Source organism: Chamaea fasciata, unplaced genomic scaffold, assembly GCF_029207755.1.
Source record: "Chamaea fasciata isolate MVZ Bird 193981 ecotype frontalis unplaced genomic scaffold, bChaFas1.0.hap1 SCAF_2, whole genome shotgun sequence".
Lineage (NCBI taxonomy): Eukaryota > Metazoa > Chordata > Aves > Passeriformes > Sylviidae > Chamaea > Chamaea fasciata.
In genome coordinates this window covers 76,705,473-76,729,982 of record NW_027094087.1, presented here as the reverse complement: position 1 = coordinate 76,729,982, position 24,510 = coordinate 76,705,473, and the positions used below count along the sequence as shown (strand labels likewise).

General features: G+C 38.6%; 1 protein-coding gene across 6 annotated transcripts in view; it reads left to right on the top strand.

The window, feature by feature from the left end:
* Positions 1–24,510, top strand: part of DOCK9 (dedicator of cytokinesis 9) — a 113,877-nt gene that overhangs the window by 6,637 nt on the left and 82,730 nt on the right. For 3 of the 6 annotated variants that reach the window (XM_066176392.1, XM_066176391.1, XM_066176389.1), the window contains exon 1: positions 23,283–23,513. The exons of 1 other annotated variant lie outside the window; for it this stretch is intronic. In XM_066176392.1, the coding sequence (XP_066032489.1) occupies positions 23,400–23,513 (114 nt within the window). In that variant the 5' untranslated portion in view covers positions 23,283–23,399. Of the gene's footprint in view, positions 1–23,264; positions 23,514–24,510 lie in introns of those variants that run through there. 2 more of the 6 variants (XM_066176393.1, XM_066176394.1) reach the window with 2 other exon arrangements.

Below are 24,510 nucleotides of genomic sequence, written 5' to 3'. Positions count from 1 at the left end.
ATTGATTTGTGGAAGGTGGCTTACATTCTATCTTAGTCCAGAGGCACTGATGTCTTTGGCCTCTTAAATTTAAAATCTATGAGGTAGTGGTAGGTATTGCATCTTGAGAAAGCTATGGGGTTTTGGTTTTTTTTTTTTTCAATTTTATTTTACTGTAAGTAAAGTTCTTTTTGTGAGAATGAAAGTGAGCATGTATTATCTCAAAATAGAGATTTTTTCTGGCACTAAGAATGCAATAAATAAACACACTTTAAAAACTAACCCTTTTAACATTATGGACTAGATTTCTTGTATTAAGCAAGGGCTAGAATTTCATTGGTTGGATGGACTCTGCTTTGGAAAAAAAGTGCTAGGTTGTCTGAAGGTCTTCAGAAAGTTGCTCAGAAGCTCTGAACGGGGTTTTATGAGGAAAAGTCTCATGGCCCACAAGGGTTTGGTCAGAGAAATCCAACATCTGTTGCTGGTGTTGTCTTCTACTTATACTCCCATTGTGACTAGTTGGGAGAAATAGCAGCTTTGCTACAGATACATTAAGAAAATAAAAAGTCTTAATCTGACTGCAAAGAGTGAGGGACGGGATTCTTTGCTAGTGTGAGGATGGATTGCTGCATCTGTTAGAACAGTTTGTCAACTCCTCATCTGTGCCCAATGAATCAGATATAAGAGGAGGAATGGGGAATCTAGGCTCTGTCTTCTGCATTCTACTGCTGTGTCCAGAGATTCCTGGCAGTTCAAGTGAGGGGGAAAATGAGGAAGAAGAAACCAAAAACCCTTGTTAAAAAGTCTGGATCTGGCACCTCAGGCTGGTGAAACTAACCATTCCATTCTGTGACTAGGGCTCCGTGCAGTGTTACCTTGGGCCTAGTGATGAATATCCAGAACAAAAAAAAAAAAAAAAAAAAAAAAAAAAAAAAAAAAAAAAAGGCAGTGGGAAAGGTCTCTCCAAGGGATGGGATGTGAAGGACTGCCATGGTTCTGTCACATAGTCCCAGGCTGCCAGAGCCTGGTAGAGACCTTTGGAGGTCATTTGATCCAACCCTCTGCCTCAAGCAGCATCACCTAGAGCCAGTTGCCAAGGCTGTGTCCAGGAAGCTTTTGAGTATCTCCAAGGATGGAGACTCCACCACCCCTCTTGTCTGCCTGTGCCAGTGCTCGGTCACCCTCACAGTGAAAAAGTGCTCCCTGATGTTCAGAGGGATCCTCCTGTGGTTCAGGTTGTGCCCGTTGCCTCCAGCCCTGTCACTGGGCATCACTGAGCAGAGCCTGGCTCTCCCTGCAGGTATCTATATACATTGATGGGATTCCCCTGAGCTTTCTCCAGGCTGAACAGTCCCAGCTCTCTGATTGTCCTCATGGGAGGGGTGCTCCTGTTCCTTAATCATCTTTATGGCCAATTGCTGTGCTCTCTCCAGTACATCTGTGACTCAAGCAGATTGCAGGCTGTTTCAGACTGGGGTACTTGATGGTGTCAATGTTAATGGAGGCTTTTTCTGGAATTCTAGTTTTAAACCTCTGGGTCCAGGCCAAGTTTTAGGTTGGGGCCCTCTCTGAATAGATAGGCCCATTCCACTACAGAACCAGCTACATTTTCTTTTTCAGCTCGGTAGCTGATGAAAAGGATGCCAGGTAGCTTTAGAACAAAATTTTGTAATTCAACCCCTTCAATTGTGTAAAAAAACCCAACCAACCAAGCAAAAAACCCATGGATGTTCTGGTTCATTTTTCAGTCTGAAGACTGGGAAGAGGAAGAAAAAAGTCAGCTGAGACTGCACGTTGCCTAAAAAAATCAGATTCACAGTATTTCTGTGGAAAGGCTAAATGCAAAGCAGACCTTGTTCTGTGCAACGTTCTCAGTAATGATAGTTCAGAAAGAGTGTCAACTCTTAAAATTCTGAGCAAATCAAGGAAACGTGATTTAGGCTGGCTTTTTTTCTCCTAACTGTATTTATAGTACTCATGGAAAATTTCTTCTAGTAACAATTCTAGGAAAGAATACTGGGAAATAAAAAATGTAGGACACTGAATCTACAAAAGTAGTCACTTTTCAAAATGATACCTTACTCTTCTGAATTAGCTTAAAGTTTTCAGGGAAGAATGAATAGTGTTACAGTCCTTAGAAGTCAAAAATCAAATAGTCCCGTCAGAAGTTTCTTATGCTAAGAAATGTATTTGTTCATGCAGTGGAAATATCAAGTGACCTCACATAAAATTAGCTAAGCTACCTAAATATGCTTTGAAACACCACTTTTCCCCAAACCCAAAGAAAACAAGAGAAACAATGCCAAACCACCCAAAAAACCCAGGGAAGGCGAACACATAAATGTAGTCACAACAAACCTGAGAAGGCGTAATGCTGATCCATAGCTGCTAGAGTTCAGAGAAGCCTGTAATATAGATCCATCAGTGTAAATAAATAATCCTTAGCTGCTGCTTTGTGTACTTCTGGGTGCTTTTTGATACTCAGGTGTAGCTATTGACTTAAAAAGAAGTGGCATGTTGACAGATACTGATCTGGGTTTGGAAATTTGAGGCATAGATGAAACTGTTTTTAGTACTTCCAGGTACTCTGTAGGTGGGGAGGAGTTGCTTGTTGAATTCAGAGATAAGACAGGAGCTTATATTTTGACTGCTATAAAATTATTCTCCCAACAGAGTGGGAGAATTTAAACCAGAATAGATAGATAATGCTTGCATAATTTGAAGTAGAGAAAGCATTTAAAGATCAGGTTACATCAGAGCAGGTTGTAATACATTTCACTTGTTATAACACCCAAATTGTAAAGTAGTTAATTTCAGGAGCCTGGAATTCAATGTGGCTGAATTTATAGACATAAAATTTGGTTTCAGCCTGCAGATCCAGAGCCTTCACTGCCTTTGGATGCTTTAGTTTTGGCATGGAGATAGATGATCTTGCTACCTTACTGGTTACCCAACACACAGCTGCCCTTCATAGACTGAAAGGACTGCTAAAACATGAATGAGAAGGTAGATGCTCCACAAAAAGAGCTCTTTTTTTTCCATGGAGAGGTAAGTGTCAGTAAGGTAGTTCTTGTTCTCATTTTAACATGTTTGTCAAGAACTCAAAAGTCAAATGGAAATGCTGTGTGTATCAACATACAAAAAAGGGGCTTCAGTTCTAAGGTAATAGAGGGGTTGTCATCCATTTTCCAAGTTGATCACATTGACAATACTATTTCACACTCTGTTCTTTAATGTTGCATAATGGTCTTTATATCCCTTGGTTTCAGAAGAAGTCCTGTTCTTCACCAGAGTGCTGATTCTGACAGAGAATCTGCTTGCCCTTCGCTTGGTACCTTTCTGGGCTTGTTAGCCATGTAGCCATGTTGGTAAGAGACTACAGCCAGGCATTAGAATGGTACAGAACTGAAGCTTTGTGAAAATAAGATAGAAAGTGATCTCACCTAGCCCATGTCTCATTTTTCCCAGTACAGTGATGTTGTCAAGCGGTATTTCAGGCATCTTTCTGCCAGGCATGTTTTCACCCACTTGCCCTGGCACTTATATGTGCAGTGTCATGTTGTCTGATTTGGTAGGTGGTTTATGTGAAAATCGTAGTAGTATGTTTGTCTTTCAGGTTTGTTCAAGGAGGCCACACTGTCACTGTTTGCTAGTCCAAAAGGGATTTTAAATCTGTGTTGGTCCTCAAACGTCAGTGAGTTTAAAAAGAGCATTCAGGTTAATGAATAGATGGCACACATCATAATTATTTGAAGGATGCTATTCTGGTTTGCTTTGGAAATTGTCTTGGGATTCTTGCTTGCTAGGCTTGTTATCACATTGGAGTTATTTGCCTGGTGTTGTATATGGCTTAATATGGTTGTTATTTTCATTTCTTCCCAGCCAGAGCATACAACATGGTCCAGTAAGTTTTTCCTCACATTAAATATGAGGTTTCTAATAGGAAGCAAAATCAAATAATCCTGCTGTATACAGTCTTGCTCATAAAGTTCAAGGGACAATACATCCAGCATAATATTTTGGCATCAAATGATCTCCTGTAGGGGAAGTTGGAACTTGTTCCTGGCAGAGCTTGGAACGAAGGAAAGGAGAAAGACCTGAATCTGAATGACCTTAGGCAAATTAAAAGTAAAAAAAGGATGTCCGAGCCTGAAGTTTCTTCTGCTCTTACCTGAATACAGTAAGCTTGCTAAAAAACTAGATTTTAAATTTTTTTCCTAGTCTTCTGTATTGTTGACCATTATTTATTCCATCATGGTTTCCTCAGTGTTTTTAAAATAGTATCCTATAATTACTGTCTTGGTTTGTATCTCTCTAATGGTAATAATAATTTCCTGTTATGGTTATTGTATCAGTTACTTAAAATCACAGAATAATCACTTCAACTTTAGAAAGCTGAAAGTTACATGACCACTAGATGGAGTCCAGTGAGCATATTTCAAAATCAGAAATCCTGCGTTATGGCTTGCAGTGTTAAAAGGGGTAGGTGTTTTGTGCCTCATGCTTAGCAATAAATGCTCATTTATTCAGTTTAGATTGGCTTGGACAGCTTCCCAAAGTTCTTTGGGTTATTCTTTGTATGTCTGTCCTCAAGGTAAATTTGAGTTAAATTTGAACTTAAGGCACAGAACTAGCAGATCCTGTTGCTCATGTGTAGATCAAAGTGTATTGTTACTCATGTAAGAATGGACCTGTAAGAAGACTGAGCTTTCTGCAGCTCTCAAATATGAAACCTAAAACTATTAGTTAAGATGTTTAGCGTTTTGCAACTAGCAGGGCTATAAATCTCTGTGCATCTCTCCATCAGCGCCTTTGTAATACCTGTCATACATGTATGTAAGATTTGAAATACATTTCTTAGATTGCTTAATTTATGCCTCCTCCCTTCTCTGAATATTTAAAAGGCATAATAGACACAAAAAATACCTTGTCCAGGTAGGACAGACTAAATTGCTCCAATTTTCTATGCATTTCCTTTTGTTTTTGATGTAATCTTTGATATTCGAATCTTGTATGAATGATAAAATGCCTCTGATCTTCAGCCCGGTGCTATACTCAGTATTTCTAATGTCATGGTAGCTTTTAGTTTCTGTTGGATGAAAATCTCTCCTTAGGGTGAAGAGTGCACAGATGCTCAGTCAAAATTACTGGGAGTTTAACCATGCTGTTCTCAAGACTACCTCCTGGAGTAACTATACCGGCTTTCTTCTGAAGGACAGAATTCTCTTGGAGCTTTTGTCTTTCTCTGTTTCAGTGGTTAGTCTGTGGCTATCCAGTGTACCACCACAGATTCATGGAAATGCACTGACTGAAATGTAGAGCTCTGGAAGTCACCTAGTGCAATCCCTTGCACAAAAAGATCTGGTTAGAGCAAGTTGCTCAGAGACTATGACAATCTGGTTTTAATATCCACAGAGATAGAAATACCTTAACCCCAGCATCTGTCAGTCTTCAGGGTTAAAAAAAAAAAGAAAGTAAATAAATCCTTTTATGCAAATGGAGTATTCTATGTCTGTTTTCTCCTGTTCTGTGCCTGTATCTTCAAGAAGAGTCTGGCTCTTCACTCTAACTTCCCATTAGGCATTGCAACAGCAATAATATTTCCTTTTAGCCTCCACTTAAGGCTAAACTATGCAAGATCTCTTAGATTTTTCTCATACATGAAACACCATGATGGCCCTCCATTAGAGTTAGTCCAATCTGTCAGTATCTTTTTTGTACTGAGAAGCCTGCTCAGCATGTTCAACTTGCTGTTCAGCTGGGTGTCATCCTTGTCCATTCATCCATCCTTATCCACTGATCCAGACCACATCTAGCTAATTTGGGTACAAGGACGCTATGGGAGACTGTCAAAAGCATTCTTTACTGACAGTATTCAGTGTCCAGTGCTATCTCCTAGTCCACAGAACCAACCGTCACATCATGGAAGACAAACAGGCTGGTCAGGCATAATTTGTCCTTGGTAAATCCATGTGGTCTACTTGGAACTGATAGACGTCTCTTTATATGTCAAGAAATTGCTTCCAGGAGGGTTTGCATCGTAATTTTCCTGGAGGTTGGAGTGAATCTGACCAGGTTGTAGTTTTCCATATTTTCCTTATCATTTTGGAGAGCCAGATATGTGGGTTACTAAGGATAATCTGTATTCAAACTAGTTTTAACAAATCAAGTCCTTAAGAATTTTAAGACAAAATAAAACTTACGGTTGTGGCCACAAAGAAACTTACAGCATAGTTTCTTCTTTCTGAAGAAACGTTACTTCTTGAAGAGAATTACCTGGTAAAACTCTTCTATGAAATCTGCATGCAGCAATCATTGCAGAAACAGTTTTTGCAAAAACAACCAGCACCTGAACTTTCTGGTCCTCTGTGAACACTCCTATTAAGTATGAAATGTTTTATATACACTTCTTTTTACTCTTGCAGGGCGATTGGATCTTCAGGTCTTTTCTGCAGTACAGCTTTTTCAGGCAGAAGGGAGTATATTGCCTTTGAAATACTGTCATTGGATTGTTAAGGCACTCCAAAAATGCTGAGTGATGTTGGTTTTCACCTGTGGACTGAGGAGGCTTTAGGACCCCATCTGTAGTGTTCTGAGCCAATATACAGCCAGCTGCCAGATGAGAGGTAGTCCTCCACCTACAAATGCTGTCATGTTTTGTGAAAAGCAGAATTCAGTCAGGATGTGTTAAGATCTCTAAGGAACCAGACATTCAGTCATGTCAAGATGGCATTAGTTTGGGCATTTTAAATGTCATGGGCAACTTTGTAGGTAAAAATACAAGTACCTGCTTCTAGCGTTTCAAGAGATTAAGAATATTTTTGTGGCTCTTATGCTAGGACTTAGGTGCTTGAATCCTCCCTGAAGTACGTTCTCTTGCAGATATGAGGCTGTCTCTTTATGAAGTGTTTTCCTTTAGTAGTGGCCTTTCTCAAGACAGAATGTTTTGTAGTAACCCATTCAATTGGAGGATCTCCCTAGTTTGACCTCTATCCTCTTAACTGTTCAGTTTCTGTCTAAGAGTCTCTAAGTTCTCATTTTGATAGTGAGAATTTTATAGGATGAGCTGAAGATTTTATATCAACCCAGACTGATTCCCTGCCTTCGTATATGTTAAACATTGTCAAATGGAAACTTGTAAACATTGTTTAGAACTGTCTAATTGCTATCACACATTTAATTTGTACCTGTGTCATTGTGCTTTCTTGGAACTCACTTGGTTGTCAAAGGATTGCTTAACATGTTGATTTGAAATCCTGCAGTTCCCAAGTGCAATATGATTATTATTCATTTACTGTAATCAGAGGAGTGGTTAGGCCCTTAAAGCAATTTTGCTTTTTGGAAGGAAACTAGAACTTAATACTTTTCCAAAAGAACCTATCTCAAAAATATATGATTCTGAACAATCTGGAGCTAACACAGCCAATTAATTTTTTTTATCCTCATGGTGCAGTCAGTACAGATTGAATGTAGTGTATAGCAGGGAGGAGCTTGTTGTTCCCCATTAAATGAGTGGTTTGGCTTAGGGGTGTAATATTTGCAATGTATACTAACAAATAGCTCATAAGTCTGCATGCTTTCTGCTGCAGGCCTGTTTTCATAAACCAAGAGCAGGCAGGCATTAGTGTTGTCTCCTCCCTATAGCCTTACATTCCTCCCCTCCACACTCTGCCTTATGGGAAAAGACCTTTCCATAACCCAAGCTCAGCTAAAGGCAGTTTGCAGTGGCTAGTTTGCTGCTGCTATGTACAATCCTGGCTTCTTCATATATTGATTTGTTCTGCTTTGGTATTTTTGCCATTGGATTAAGACTTTTGCCTACCTTGAGCTGTCTTTAGCTCTCTTCAGTGGGGAAAGTGCTGTCGGACCTTTGTAGAAATTTTTCTGGCCTCCCATTTGTCCTGGTTCTGGCCAGGACAGGGTTAATATTTGCAGTGACCGGGAGGGGGCATGGCAAGTTCCCAGAGGTTATTCTCTACCACCTTATGTCGTTTTCGGGGGACAGGAGAAAGGGACTGTTGCTGTGGGGTGGTGTGATGGTGGTTCTGGTATTACCAGGGGCGCGTGGTGAGCACCTGTGTGAATCGTTCACTTCTTTCTTGTTCACTGTTATTAGTACTGCTGCTGTTACTGTGTTTTCTTATTTAATTGCTGTTTCCAGTAAATTGTTCCTATCTCAACCCGTGACCTTTACCTTTTATGCTTCCAGTTCTCTTCTCCAGCCACCCACGTCATGTAAGAGCAGGGGGCAGTGAATGAGGGGCACATGGTTTGGAGTATTTGAGTGGGAACAGTAAATACGGGAATACCTTTACTAAACCATGACACCATTTCACTTTGAGATGTGATACTGAAGTGAATAATATTGCTGCCTGGATGATCACTGCTTGTGCAGCGTGGTTGCTTATTACAATTGAAGGAATTTCCTTAATGAAGCTGGAAACTTTCACTTTGCACCAAATTAATAAAAAGTCCGCTTGTTGGCAGACTTCTTTGCATTGTATACTATTCAGATTTCTCCTGCTCCCTGTGGTTTCTTCCCACCCCTCATGTTCCTGTAATTATTTCCCTTTCAAGCTGTATTTGGAATCACAGAGTCAGAGAATAAGCTGAGTTGAATGGGACCCACAAGGATCATCAAGTCTGACTCCTGGCCCTACACTGGACCATTCCCCAGAGTCACACCATGTGCCTCAGAGCATTATCCAAACGCTTCTTGAGCTCTGTCAGGCTGGTGCTGTGACCACTGCCCTGGGGAGCCTGTGCCAGTGCCCAGCAACCTTCTGGGGGAAGAACCTTTTCCTGATATCCAACATAAACCTCCTCTGATACAACTTCAGGCCGTTCCCTCAGTCCTGTCACTGGTCACCACAGAGAAGAGATCAGTGCCTGTCCCTCCCCTTCTCCTCATGAGGAAGTTGTAGACTGTGATGAAGATGATTTTCATGGTGGTGTTACCATGGTGTTGATCCATGTAAGTTTCACTTGCAGTTTCTAAAATACTTTAGAAACATGATGTTAAATTTATTCAAAATACCTTTGGAATTAAATTTTCTCTTAATTGGTTTTGAATTAGAACACCTCCCAGGGTTATTTCCAACCTGAGTTAGACCGTGGTGTTTGTCTTTTCAAATTAATTTTTTTTGTCTTCCTGTTTCTCTGTAACCTACCTAGTATTTTACAAGTAAGGTAATTTTCTAGACAATGGGGAGAACTGTCTAGTGCGTGATAACTTCTTGTTAGCTGACCTGTTTTTCTCACACTCTCTTAAGGCGTAAGCTACTTTTTCTTTACTTTTTTTTTTTTTTTTTTCTAGAGGCATTTGCTGTTATAAAGTCTTTGAAATTGCATGGAAAACCCTCTAAATAGTGCTTTCTTTTAATGATCTCTTAACTTTTGATACCATGTTTGTAGCCTGAACTTTGTCAGGTCTGTAATCCTACATTTCAGATGGGAATGAAGTGGGCTTCTGCACTAGAAACAGTTAACTTGAATGTATTTTTGGAGAATGCCTTCTGTGGTAATTCCCATGGCTGTTTTCCCTTGCATGTTTGCAGGGATGTCTTTATCCAGCCTTAGTGAATGGAGCGCTGCATTTCCCTCACTGACCTACTTCTTCTTTTCAAAGAGGGTAGGATAGGTAGGGACACGTTGCTGTGCAAGGTTCATGGTTATGTATGAAGTGTCTCTCTGTCCTTCATAGTAGAATTTTTTCTACTAATAGAGCTGAATTCTTCACCATGACTTTCTTTGTTCTCCCTCATGATAAAGCTATTCATTATTAGCAGAACTGCCTTAAAACAATTGGTATCTCTCCCAATACGAGAAATGGTCTACCTTCTGCCTTTGTGCATATGGGACTGACAGGAACTACTTGGATCACTGTCAAATATTGTTGGGTTTTTTGTGGTTTTTTTTTTTTTAATTGATGTTTCTGCATGTTATTATTTTATCTAGGTTAGAAATGTAATGAGAAGCATATTGACATGTATTAGCTAGACAGATGTTAGGGAAAAATGCTATCAAGTCTGAAATACTTCTTGTAAAGTATCATTATAGCTTGCAAATATTTCCTTGAGAAGAAAACTTGCATGGGGACAAATCTGTGCTGACATCTAGAATCTGTTTATTCCTTCCCTCCATGCTTTTAATTTAGCTTGTTTTAACTCCATTGCAACAATTGTGATTTTGTAAGATCACTTTTTTCATCCAGTTTTACAATTTGATAAGTTAATAAATAAATACATCTCAGTGCTTTCAGTTTAGCAGAAACATAAAACTCACCAGCACTCTCTGACAGGGTGATGCAGCACTCTTGTGATGTGGATTGGGACAGTTATTTTTTTGCAAATTGCTTGCCTTTAAAAGTACTTTTAAAAATTCAACATTTCTTCTCAGTGTCAGTTAAAGATATTTATGTACTTGTACAACAGATACTAGTGCAGTATGTGAACCAGTGCCCTGTAGTGATAAATTCAGTCAATACAGGTGTGAGTCACTATAAAACCAAGAAATGTATGGATTTTAAATTTCATTCTGTATTTTTGTTTCAGAGGTGGATGTTGATCTGAACTAGATAGTATTTTGTTTTCCTCCTTTTATGACTATTGATTATTTGCAATCAAGGACTAATTAGTTCAGCTTTTGGCAGGTGGGACCTGACTTTGCCTGCAAGAAGGAAAAGGAAAAGTGAAGACAGTCTTCAGTTCCCTTGTGGTTTGCCTGAACTGATAATAGCATGCTCTGACGTACAGATTTGATTGAAAGAAGTGTATATAGCATGCTGTTTTCTTTGCATAGCAGCAGTGATTTAAGAATTTTCCCCTCACATTTTCAGGTTTTTATATTGAAGCTTTTTGTTTCAGACCTTAAAAAGCACATATAGGTCAAGTAAAGAAGTGTTTGCCAGTACGAACTCTGTGCTAAGCATTCTGGGAGACTGCTTTCTTGCAGCAGATGAGGATTCTTTGTGGCTGGCAGCAGAAACTGCAGCAGTATCTTTGCACTTTCCTTTCATCTTTGATTGTGTTCTAAGGATCTCTGAATATAGGAGCTCTTTCCATAACCCCTTGGAATATCTTTTCATCTCTGTGGTGGAGTACAGCACATGCTTAAAGCCTCCTATCTTCTACAGCTGAGGTATCCTTTGCTTTTCATCGCCCTCTGATTTTTTGTCTTCAGCAGCTGGATTTTTGGCAGTATTTGGCTTAAGCAAATAGGATTACATTTCAGTAGCTGATGGTTTCTAGTCGAGGAACATACTAAATGTGGGACATAATGAGGATTGTACAAAGAAATATTTCTGCAAAGCACAGGAAAATCACTCGAGTCGAGCAACGGAAGAAGACATTCTGCAAATGCAATCAGGGCTGCTAGAAATGCAAAATTCAACAGATTGGGAATGGGTTGCACGACAAGTGTGATTCTGTTTAAAGGCATTCGTACAGTTTTTGAGAGAAACTGTGGTTATATATGCAAACAGCAAGGGGAAAACAATGCCCTTGAATACACAGCATTCAGCTTGCCAGATGAAGATTCAGAAATACTGATTCATTCATTCCTGGTAAATAAAAACTTGTTTCATTAATAATTTTATCTGCTAATTGAAAGCTGAACTAAAATCAGAATAGCATGTTTATTTAACATCTGCTATGTACAGGCATGGATATGTGTCTTGTCCTGATATTGTAGGATGTTAGTGCATGTCTGTGGCATGTTATGTATGTGTGCATGCAGCTGTAACGTTAAAGCTTACAATTCATATTCCTTATATAATTTAGATTTGTATTGATAGCTCTGAAGAGTTTCCACTCCAATTGTTATAGAAGATTGTCTGCTGTTAGATCTTTCTAAACATACTCTTGGAATGTATTTGGCACTTGGACTGAAGAAGAACTGATGATTATGTTATTTGAAAAAACTAAGGAAGGCATTGTTGAGGAAACAGTAACCCAGCATTTAAGGTTTATTTTTTTCTTATGGATTTGAGTGTATTTTTTTTTCTCTGAAACCGTTTAACTATTATATTTCTGTTTAACTTACTGAAAGGGATACAGGAGCATTCTAGAAGGAAAAAAAATGGTTAAAGGGAACACTAACTGTTTCCTGATCCTGCTTTGCTCTCAAATGCTTTTTAGGTGTTTCCTGATGTAAAGAAACCAGGCTTTAAAGTGAGACTGTGGTCTTTGTACCCCCAGGTTACTGACGTGTTTGTGCGTCAGGTGTATTACATTTAGGCTTGAGGGGGTGGAATTGCAAGAGCTAACTAATGTGCATGGCTTGCTTCACAGTTGGGCTAGTTAAGGATTTGAGTATTAATTCAAAACAATTTGAGTTTGCTTGCTAATTGCTTTGTCACTGGCTCGGCAGTTGGGATAAGAGGGGCGTGGTACACTGAAATAGCTGGACGGATTTTGAGCTTGTTATCTTGCTGGCATACCCATGCTGTGCAACTGCAGCTATGGAAAGTCTCTAGAAATTTCATAAAGCTTTTGTTGCCTTTGTGCTGTTCAGATCCTTTTTTTTTTTTTTTTTTTTTTCTGAACTGAAATTTAAGGGAAAAAAAGAGGTGTGTGGTTGCACATGTGTGAATCTGTCTATATACATGTGTGTATATGTATGCACACATATGTATATTTCTCTACATGGATATACACACAAGCTTCTAGAGGAGAACACAGAATGATCTGAACTGTCTTCAGATGCTTAAAATAACTTAAAGTATGTATATTACCCTTCATGATAGAATTGCATTTGCTTAATATGGTTTGATATTACAAATAAAATGGCTTCCTCTGGGTATTAGAAGCCTTTTTACACTGTTAGTCATTTTTAAGTTAGCCTCATACAGAATATTGCTAGAAATTTGGTAAATTCTGTGTAATGAATACTTGCAATAACTTCGGTGACCCATTGAGTTTAAGACCTGACACCGTTACTGGCCTGGAATTCTACATATAGTTAGGCAAGTGAATGAAGAAATGCTTCTTTTTTTTTAATGTAATATGACTTACTGTAACTTAGAGTATGCAGTGAAATTTTTTGTATATATTTCTTCTTTGTTTCACATGGTACTGTTCCAGCAATAATTTTTCTTTAATTTAGTCCCACAGAATTGGTACCAACTGGCAAGATTAAGCACAAAACGTGTTTAATCTGCCATTTACAACTGAAGTTCCACATCTGTCTCTTAGGGGATTGCATTTTTTCCAACTCCAAAATGTCTGGATGGATTTTAAATAATATTATTTTTTTTTGAATTTTCCTGTCTGGCTTTGTTAGCTTGGTTTAACTGGAAGTAGTGGATTAAGATAAGATATTTTCCTGGGAAAAATACCTGAAGGTTAGTAGGGAGGAAAGTGCGGAATCGAGGGGTCAGAATGACGTCCTGTTCATTGTACTGGACCAGTGTAGTCCATAAGAATAAAAGTCAGGGTTTTACAAGAAGAAACCTGGATTGTGTTTAAAGGTCATGCTCTTGATAATCAGAACTGGCACTGGCTATTGCTTCCTTAGGTGTTGTCTGAGGCTGGGGAGCAGTTGCTTCAGACTTAGCCCTGAAGATTGGGAAGTGGGATTCTCTGAAGAATGGAAAGACAGGGAATGGTACTGCAATCCTGCCAACAGTGACAAGTGATTTTATGGAACTTGTAGAAGATCTAAGGCTTCTATATCTCTTAAATTACATGATGTCTGTACTCTTTGCTATGAAAGCTAGCTTCTCTAGCTCTTTCTCTTCCAAAGTGGTGGCTTTCCGGGGGAGAAATCATATTGCTCCTCACCGAGAAGCTGGGTCTTGAGGTGAAAGCTCCAAGAATCTCATCTCTGAAGAGAACCTGTACAGCCAAGACCAAAAAAGTGACACCAAAAGCAGTGTCGCTTGCTTGTGTTGTTTTTTATTTTGGTGATTGTTGCAACAGATGCAAGTGGGTGTGTGGTTTCACCTCTTTGTGCTGTAACACATACCTGAGCTGCAATGTCTTCGCTTAGCCTATTTGGCTGTACCTCCTCTATTTAGCCACTTGGGATCAAATATCTCCTGATACAGAGCTATTGTCAAAACACCAGTGAATTTCAGGGAGTCCTTTCATTTAACGGCACACTGACCCTATTGTAAAATCAGTATTGTAAAACCTGAAAATTTCCAGTGAATAGGAAACTCTCAGGAAGTAGCTTCCCTTGACGGAAAAATCACCTCCTCTGAGAAGAAAGTAAGGAGGCAGAGGCAGTTGATTTAGCATATGTTTTTCTTATTTACCCTTTAGCCCAGATGTCAGGAGGTTAATACAGTTTTATCTTAAGAGGGCCTGCTCTTTTGATTGCTTGAAGGAAAGATAAAGTCTATGTGAGAATGTCTTCTCAGGAGTACAGTTTATTTCTGTCCGTCTCAGATCATTCAAACTTTTAATGAAAATGCTAAATCTTAGCTTCAGGAACATTTCTAACCTTTCACTTTGTATTGCTTGGAACACAGGATCTCATAGAGTCTTTAGGTTCACATGGATGAGGATCTTTATTTTAATAAAAGATTATACATTTATGTATAATGTTGTTTGAGATGTTAAAAGTTGCATCAAAATTAATGAAATTTTATTTTCCCCAAATGCCTGTCTTGGGCATATTTATTTTTGGCAAGTGTTGAGAAAACATTTTAGTGTACTTAATTTTATAGTAAGTTGTAGGATATAGTTTCAGAATACTAGCTTGGATGCTTATCTACTTTACTTAATTTGTCTTAATTTTACTGTAATTTTTAAAAAATTAATTTTCAGAATGATATGGCATGTTATTTCTTTTTATATTAAAATTCCTTTTAATTTTTTTTTTTTTTTGTTATCACTGTATAAGCAAACATTATCTCAGAGTCAAATGTTAATGTACAAGTTAGGTCAAAACCAGCTGTTTTGGGTGGTTGACAAAGGTGGAAAATGAGCAAGGGTGAATGATGTAGTGATAATAGAACTAGCAAAATTTAAAAAGCTGGAGGCTTGCTAACAAGCCCCTTGAAGTATTCAGGGATAGAAGAAGCTGGGGTGAGTGGGCTACCTGCACCCGGAAGAGCTAGAAAGTTCTGAAGTGAGACAGACTGAGCTGAATGACATTAACTTTTTTTTTTAATATATTTTTCTGGAAATTGCAGAAAACAATTCCTTTTTTTTCCATGCTTGAAATGCTTTCTGCTCAGTTTGCTTCTAATGGCCCATTCAGTGCTGCCATTTCTCTCATTAAGCTTTAGAACCTTGCAGTTTGGTAAACATACTTAAAATGGTATGATAGCTGTAGCTCGTGCAAGATGGGGCCTAATAATTTTAAGTAGTCTTTAAATTTGTTATGCCTGATGTGGAAAATACTGTTACTTGAATTGCACTTGCACAATTTCTGAGAAGAAATGTGGGGCATTTTGGAATGGTACGTGTACAGCTTTTAATGTGGTAGATTCAGGTGTTGGCTGGAAACAGAACCTGCTACATTTTAGTAGCTGCAGTGTCTCGGTCTGTGTCACCAGTTGACTTGACAGCAGCGTCATCATTAGGTGTTCCTGAGTCTTTTGGTGACTGCTTTTCCTGTGCTACTCATGAGTCATCTGGTTTATTAATAAACTGTGACATCTTTAACATACACCAAAGTCTGGGCATGTGGGAAGATTGTCTAATGACAGCAGTGAGCTACATCATTCTGGAAATAAATGCACAGAAGACATTCAAGTTGCAGATATTTTGATTTCAACATAAACTATATATGGATAAATTTTTAAAAATACTCTTTTTCATTTAATATGTGTTGTGTTTTAAATAAACCTTAAAGCCTTCATTTACTCAACGGCTTATATTAAGGTGTGTTCTTGCTGTCTGAATTTGCAAATAAATATCAACTTGTTTATATGAGGTAGAAAGGTTTGGTAGAAATTAAGTAGAAATATAAAAAAGGAGAGAGTTCTAAGGAAGTAATTGTGCTGAGTAAGTGGAAGTTGTTTTATTTTAATATGCTCAAACAGCTTATGCAGCAATTCTGTGATGGTGTGGAGACAATTTGTATGGGTTAGTCTGTTGTTACACTCCCATAACTTGCTTCAACTTGTAACTGTATTACGAGTGGCTTTTATTCATCAGCAACAGGAGCATTAGGCTTCATTAGGCCTCTTAATGAGGAAGAAACAGATATGTATGAGTACAGCATCTAACTGTGGATGGGGTTTTTTTCATGAGTCGCTTGAATTAGAGCACTTCTTTTATCTCCTTTCATCTCCTTACTGCTCTGGCTGAATAAAAACCTGGCATCTGATGTGCTGACTTGTAGTTTTGGCTAAATCTCCTAATGGTTTCTGTAGATTTCTTTTGTTTTGACCTTTCATTAGATTCCTTTGGGAAGAATGCTCGAAAGTCCATCCCTCTGCCCTCTTAGCAGGGGAAATTGCAGCTCACATTCACCAAGCACGTGGTACCTACATCAAATACACGTCTTTGAAAGATGCATGAGGGGACTATCAGGGACAGGTTGGCAGGCATGCAGAAAATAAGATCAAGGATTTTATCTTCAGGAAAAAAAATCTTTAGGCCTGGGGATAATATCAGGATAGTTGGTCAAGTTTACATGTGTAAATCATTGTTCATCCATGATAATATATGTTGGACTAGCACAGAAAGATATCCAACCCAAAAATATGACACTAGTTTACATCCAGGTGGAAAACATGTTCCCTTTGAATGTAGCAGAAAGATATCTTGTGATGAAAGAAATCAAAAGGTGTGGAGCTAAAAAAACCCCAAAGAACAACACAACCCCATCAAACAAACAAAAAAACCCCAAACCACCCTGAAAACCCCATTAAAAAAAAAAACTCCTGAACTCCCCCTGTAAAGTGTTACATGGATTTAAGGAATAAGAAGACTTCTGTGGTGGAGAAGCTGCACGGGTGGGGCTTTTAAGACTAGAGTCTAGACTTAATGAGCATATGGAAAGGAGCTCACATCTCTGCTCCTCTTTCTCAATTAGTACTTCTATCCACTTGCTTTAGGAACAGCCTGAAGTGCTCATTTGACTCATCTATAGATGTAGGTACCCTATTCTGTCATGAAATTAAATGCAATTAAAGTAAGTCATAGAATCATGGACTTGTTTGATTTGGAAGGGACACCTTCCACTAGCAGGTTGTTCAGAGCCCCATCCAACCTGGCCTTGAACACCTCCAGGCATGGAGCATCCAAACTTGCCTGGGCAATCTGTGCCACTGCCTCACCACCCTCGCACCTGTGAATTTCTTGCTAACATCTCATCTAAACCAAATTTCCAGTTTAAAACACATTCCCACTTGCCCTATCCCTACAGGCTCTTGTAAAAAGTCCCTCTCCGACTGTCATCGGCCCCCTTTAGGTACTGGAAGGCTGCTCTGAGGTCTCCCCAGAGCCTTCTCTGTTCTAGGCTGAACAATCCAAGCTCTCTAAGCCTGGCAGAGAGGTTCTTCAGCCCTGTGGCCTCCTCTGGATCCGCTCAACAGGTGCGTCTTGTGCTGAAAGGCAAAGCTGGGAGCCGCCAGCTAACATGCAATGTTCTTAAAACTCTCAAGTGTGAAGTCCGAGACACTTCTGTATTTCAGCTGAGGGTCAAACAAAAGTGTAGTCTTACTTCAGCCCAAGGAGAGAGGTGAATTAGCATTCTCCTCTAGGAGCAAATTGTTCTTGGAAAAAGTCATGTCAGATTGATGCTACACGGTGGGAAGCCCCCCCACTCCACCCCCCCCTCCCCCCCCCCCAGGCTTGCTTTGCACAGAATTGCACAGAACTACTTCCATTTGAGAGATCTTCAGACCTGGGGGGTTGATCCACTTTTTGTGTATTTGTTCTGTCCTGTTAGTTTCTGATAGTCATGAAGTCCTGTCCAGTTAGGAAAAAAGCCATCTTTAGTCCAATACTGTTCTCACAGTCAGTCTGCTGGTGTATGTCCTGTCTGTAAGGACATATGTGAGAACCATACTTAATTCAGAAGTGCAGTTTTAATTTTGAACTCTCCTATATGAAACTCTACTGTTTTGTTTTCTTTTTATTTTTTCTGTGGGACTTTAAGGAGCGGTTTTGCCTGAAGACAGATTCCTACTAAGGTGGCATAAAATTAATTGCATTACAAGTTGATACTTCATAGATAATGGTATGCAGATGTGTGACATGGACAAAAGTTGATCTATATTTTGTTTTGCTCTACTGTGATTTTACACTTGTTTTGGTTTTTATTTGCCACAGTGTAAGAGTGTCCAGACTAAGCTACTGTATAATGAGATATGCCGTGTTTGTGTTGACAACTTTAGCCAGATTTTTATTCTGTGAAATAAAGCTTTTAAAAAGTGCATTGTGCAGAATCACTATGGACCCAATAGAGATGCTCACTGGAAGAATCCTTTAAACTTATACCACTATTAAAAGAAAGGTTTTCTTATTCCAGCTTCTTGAGTGGTAGTACAGACCTTTTTTCATTGATGCAACCTACCCATGATTGAGATCTCTTCTGTGTAGTATCTCAGCATTTCTGTCCTATCCAGGCTACTTAACTCTCTCCCTAATAATAGTGTGTTGAGAGTAATCTTACCTGCAATGCAAAATTTAAGATTGTATCATTCATACTGATTTAGAGATACCTCTACAAAGAGGGGTTGTTGTTCTCCCTGTTACAAAATAGGCTTGTTTCTTGCTTTGCCAAAAAAGTGAACACGAAAAGTTGCATAATGTGTAGCATGCTCATATCTGTGTCTTACACATTTTCTTTTCTCATCCCTGTTTCCAATTGAGAATGTTCTCCTTATTGGTGGGACCGCAAATTACACGTTTGTAGTGTTTGCCACAGAAGGAGTCTTCCTGAGTTTTATATTACTTTTTCTGTTTCATCCGACTGTAGCATGGCAGGGAATTGCCAGGTGAATTGCATGCTCCATTCCATCTGCTATCAGCCTTTTTCTTGAACTTGTGAATATGTTCTTCCAGGGAAGGGCTTATCTGCTGGTCACTTGTGAAACTTGGCAGCATTAAGATATGTATAGCTGCAACACTGAATCTTCCAGTGACTTGTGAAATGTTAGCCTTGAATACAGCTGCAAGGCAGGCTGCCAAGTGTGGGAGGGCAGTGCTGGAATATCTTGTACTAATACAGACAAGAGCAAGAAGTACTGGCTTTTAATGGTCCTTGTCACCCCGCTAAAGTGGGTCCATATTTTCAGATGAGCTGCTGTCTTAAAAATCCAGCCCAAACCAAAAAAACCCCCAAAAAACCCCAACCCCCAAAGCCCTAGCAAAACAAAGCATCAACCCCCCTCCAGTTATCCATCTTTCTCATTTTTGAATTTTTTTTAGGAGATGCTGTGAGTTGCCAGGGAATTTAGGGCCACAAAGTAGAGAGTGTAGCCACAGAGCAGAGAACAGGTGTAGAGTTTTAGCAAATAATACCACATCCTTCTCTTTTCCTGTATACAGGACATGCAAATCTATAGTAATATTATTCCTTCTCTTGCTCCCTGCCCAGCTGCTCTAGATTAAGGACAGTTCTTTCCCCAAAACAGGTTACAGAGGCAAGTTTGATGGCTACAATTATAGCTAGTAGGTTTAGTGATTTGATGCAGACTTTAAGTAGGACTTGAAGCAAAAGAAGGGCCATCAAACCAAACTACTTAGATTTTAGGTTGTTCCTACAGGGAGGTTGGGAAGTCATCTTTTCTTCCATTAAAGTTCAAAGGAAATTCTCATATGGTGCCTGTTCCCTTACCATAACTCACTTTTTATTGTGTGATATTGTGATTAGATAAACAAGTTCTTGAAGTGAAAAATGATTTGAAAGAATAACATAGTGTATGTGAGGAACTTGTCTTTTGGTCATGAATTGGCTGGATTAACCACTAGGATCTGCCAGAAATACTGAGAACTTTGTACGTATGTAATTTAGTAATTACTTAGGCTGTTCCTTAGGAGTATATGATGCAAGATGGGTGCCAAATGTTTGGCTGTTGGAAGTGCTGTGAAAGCTACTGTTGATAGAAGTACCAGGTGAAGTCCTTCAAGACACTATGCTTGTAAAAAGATGAATTGCATTGTTTATATAATACTGTGAGTTATTTTGCAGATAGGTCTCTAACTGGTATTTTCACGCAGTTTTGGGGGCCATGTTAGAAGTGCAGTCCGCTTTTGTACAGGGACATTTTTGTGTGTGCATTGTTCTCCTGGATTTTCTGTTGATCGTTATTGAGGTAGCTAACTGTGTGCCGCAACAACTTGAGTACTTTTTTGTTACTTTTTTATTTATTGCAGTTAAGGAGGCTAAAACTACGTGACAAGATGTTAAAAATTTCATGTCTTAAAGTTCTGGTTTTCATCTTTCACTTTTTGAATTTTAATGTGTTATCAGTAAATTGTTTGAATACACTACTTTATTAAAGTCGCTTAAGTATTTTGTCTGTGTGATGCCTGGATAAAAAAATACCTCTTGGGATTTTTTTTGTTTGATTTGCTTTGATATTTTTGCTGTGGTTTTTCGTTTGTTTGTTTTTTCCTCTCTAAGTATTTTCAAATTAATTAAATTCTTGAGATAATCACTAAGTCCTCAGCAGAAAATAAATGTTAGAAGTACTCATTAGTTTGGCAGTTAAGGTCTGTTTCATGCAGGATACAATCCAGAGGTATTGCCTCACACTTCTGTTTTTGTTAAATGAAAGAACCTCTTCTAACGGTATATCTGTGAGTGAAATGCAAGCTAGAAATTACATTAGTCATTTGTAAGGAAAAATGGCTTCTATACTTTTAAAAAAATGTCATAAAAATGTTAGCCTGTTTGCTTTCTTTTTGTCCCTCGTCACATTTTGAGAAGAATAGGAAGAATGGCAGGGAAAAAAAAAATCACGTTTATACTGAATTAAAGTAATTTAGATGCATTCAGGAGAAATACCTGACCAAGGTAAAATAATATTGCCATTTAGAAGAAGAATCCTTTGTTAAGTTAAGCAGAAGAAATACTATTTACAATATATATAAATTTTAAGTTTTTATTAGTGTGAGTGTTCAGCCTCTTGCATAATAAGATTGTGCATTTCTGGTTGCAGTTAAGTATAATTGCAGACCATCTCAATGAAACAAATTCCTGTTTGGCAGCTGCATCCTCAAGTAATGGTGTAATTTAGTCTAAGCTGTTCTGTGCTTCCGTTCTCTGAAAACAAAGGGGGCTGGTGCAAAATAAAAAGTGTAACTAAATGTTCTAGAACTATTGTCTACCTTGCTTTACACAGGAAGATCTGTTTTGTAAATTTGACTAAACTGCTGGTTTCCTTCTTAGCTCTTAAGGAAGCTTCATGAAGTACTGTTTTCTGGAGTTTGGTTTCTCAGTATGAGAGCGGCAGCTTAAAAAGTACATGGATTGAACTTGTATTTCCTAGAGAAAAAGTCAGAAACATAATAAATCATTATTGCGTGGACTAAAATGTTATTATTTCTTTCAGTCCACTTCTTAGAAATGTACTTGCATTGTGGATGGGATGGGCAAACTCTTGTTCAGATTCAGTTTCAGGAGCGGAGGCTGAAATAGGAGAATGTTATGCAAGTGTGAGAGTGGAGAGAAGGGGAAGAGAAAAAGGTATCAACGTCTTATGTTAGGTCTGAAGAATAAGGAACCTGTGCTTGAAGTTGTACCTTCTTAAAAATACTAGCAATAAAGGAGGATGCGTGTGCTTCTCCACAACTTCATCTGCTTTCTGCAGTTTAAGGTGACTTTCTCTTCTATTAGGGAATAGATAAAAGTTTATGCCAAGTTAAATTTAGGATGTGAGTTATATTGAAGTGAGATAACTAGCTGTCCCAAGAGAACAGAGAGTTGAATGAAGGTGGTGGCTTAGTTTCCACAGCTGTCTGGTTCCTTAGTAGAAAGAGTCTAAAATAAGGATGTGTTTCTCTGGGGAGCTGAGTTTTCTCTCAGATGTATTTTTGCTTGGTAAATACAGCTACTGAGGTTTGTGAACTTGGAGGTTGCAACTCATTAAGGTTGAAAAGAAACAAAAGGAAAACCAAAATATTTCTCTCAAAACCTGGAGAAAACTGCTCATCACAGTTCACTTTTTTTTTTTTCCCCCTAGAGGAATTTAGCTAAAACTACTGTGTGGGGAAGTTGGAGTAATCAAACCTTAAAAATTTCCAAAAATGTCAGCTCACTATGTTACATACAAAATTGCTTTGCAATTGCACAGAAATGATTCCAATAAAATTGCTGCTTCTTACTTTGCCACTGTATGTGTGTCCTGAACAGAGTTTGTAAATAGTGGTATGGTAAAGAGAGTAGGCTGGGTTAAAAAAGCAAAGTTGAGGCATGACTTGAGTTTATGTTGTAATTAAGGACGGGAATGAAGAGAGCAACCACTGAGCACTGTTGTAGCCTGGATATCTTGAGGCCAAGAGACACTTCTGCAAGCTGTTCACAAGACGAGGGTGACACCCTGCAGGGTTTTGTACTGGCCAAAGGCAGCAAGTGATGGCTGGCTGGTCTTCATGGCTGCTCAAGGTTCTCCCGCGTGTCTTCTCTCAAAATGTGTAAGGATTTTGTTCTTCATTGTCTTCTCTGTGTTTTTTGGCTGCTGATCAGTCATGGACACCTACAGTGTTGAAGGGTTTTGAGGAGTGAGGAATGAGCACAAGTAATGTGCAATACAGGAGCGAGCTAACTGGCTGAAGAGAGGAAAGAGGCAGAGGGATACTGGTAGTTGAAGAGTTAAGTTTTTTGAATTTTATTTTGAGTTAACACCTTTGTAGAGTATGTAAGATTTTTACTGTGAAGGCAATTTGGTGTTAAGCGAAACTTTTAATATGGGTTTAGCACTAAGATAAAAAAGGTCGTGCCTACTGTACCCCCAGAAATGAACAGTGTACCTTTTCAGGGCATTGATCATGGAGAATTTCCTTCGTTGGTGGTGGATTGTTGATAGCTCCTGAGTAAGTGACATTAATGTAAAAAAATGTAAACCCCACAATACTTAGGGTTTTATACTTCTAAAATGACACAGTTGACAATTAGTGACTAATTCTCACACTAGCACTATTTTTGAATTATTGAAACCTTGATTTTATACATGCTGTAAAAGACTCACCCTGTTTTACAGAGTAATTTTAGATATGCACATTCTCTTTTGTGTTTGGCTCATAACCTTAAGGCGTTAAAATGGATCCACCTTTTTTTTTTTTTTTTCCTTCCCCAGAGGAATACAGCGTGCTTAGGGGCTGGCCTTTGTCTGTCATGCATTCCCAGTGTAACAGATTTAGCAAACTGCAGCTGAGAAGTTAGGCTAGTTTGTTCTTTGTGCTGCTCGTGCCAGGGAAAAAGCTTTTGTTTTCACTGGATCACTGGCATGTCGATTGCTTTGATGCCAAAAAACATACAGTTTTGCTGCTGTCTGTATTTTCAATGAAAGAATGCAGGCAAGGACAAACAGAAATCCTAAGAAAGAGCTTACTGTAGAATCTCCACAGAAGGGCAAGGATGCAGGTCCTTGTGAAGTACAAGTGGAGAGTCCTGTGGTTGTGCTGGTAAGAATTCTTTAAACAAGCTGTCTCTTCCCTTTAATAACTGCAGTTTTCTCTGTCAATGAAAAACTTCTTAATCTGATGCCGATCAGAAGTTCCAGCATTCTTACTTGTGCATAATTTGTATTTAAGATTTAGGTTTGACTTTTTGTGTGTTGTCTGCCTTTTAAATGGGTTTTTGCTGTCCAGATCTTCAGTTGTCTTTAAGTGTGACTTTGGAATTTGGCTTTCAGACTAGCTGCTTTTCAGTCTCTTCTGTCTAGCATATTTATACAGCTCTTTGAACCTAGCATGAAAACTACGTATGCTTTAAAACTCTTTCTAGCACCTCTGTTTTTTAATTGCCCAGCATATCTCCCAATTAATGTATCTTTGAACTTCCTGAAGTGTGTATTTAACAGTTAAATTTTACTTAAATGATCAAAGAACTATCTAAATAATTAATGACTACTTCTATTAAAGTATCTGTCTATCTGTTAAAGGACTTAATTTTAAATTCTTTCAATGCACTTTATTTAGGAATTTGAAGTTTTAAACTAGCTTCTAGTGAAGGAAAAGGGAAATTTTCTGTATGTGGGAGAAATAATCAAATAAGAACTATTTTGTCTGAAACACTGCTAGACAGTTAGTTCTGTTGGAACTTCAATGGTACAGCAAGAGAACATAATAAGTGAGGTGTAGTGAATCCACCAACTCTCTTCAGAGGAGGATTGGTAAACTACTACTTACATATCAGTAGAAAGTAGAAGTGCTTTGATACTTCTTACTAAAATTTCAATGTTACTTAGTATTATTTCATGCTTAAATGCTGCTGATGAGGGTCCTCTCTTTATTTTTCTGCCTGTAGTTGAAGTTAGTGGGGTGATCCTCAATTTATGGTGTCCCCCCTCCCTCTTATTTGAGCTTCACCCTATGCATTTAAGAACTGAGCTAAAACATTTTGGCCATCTGTATTTAGTAATACTCATCTGTAACTTTTTGGGAATTGTTTCTGTATATA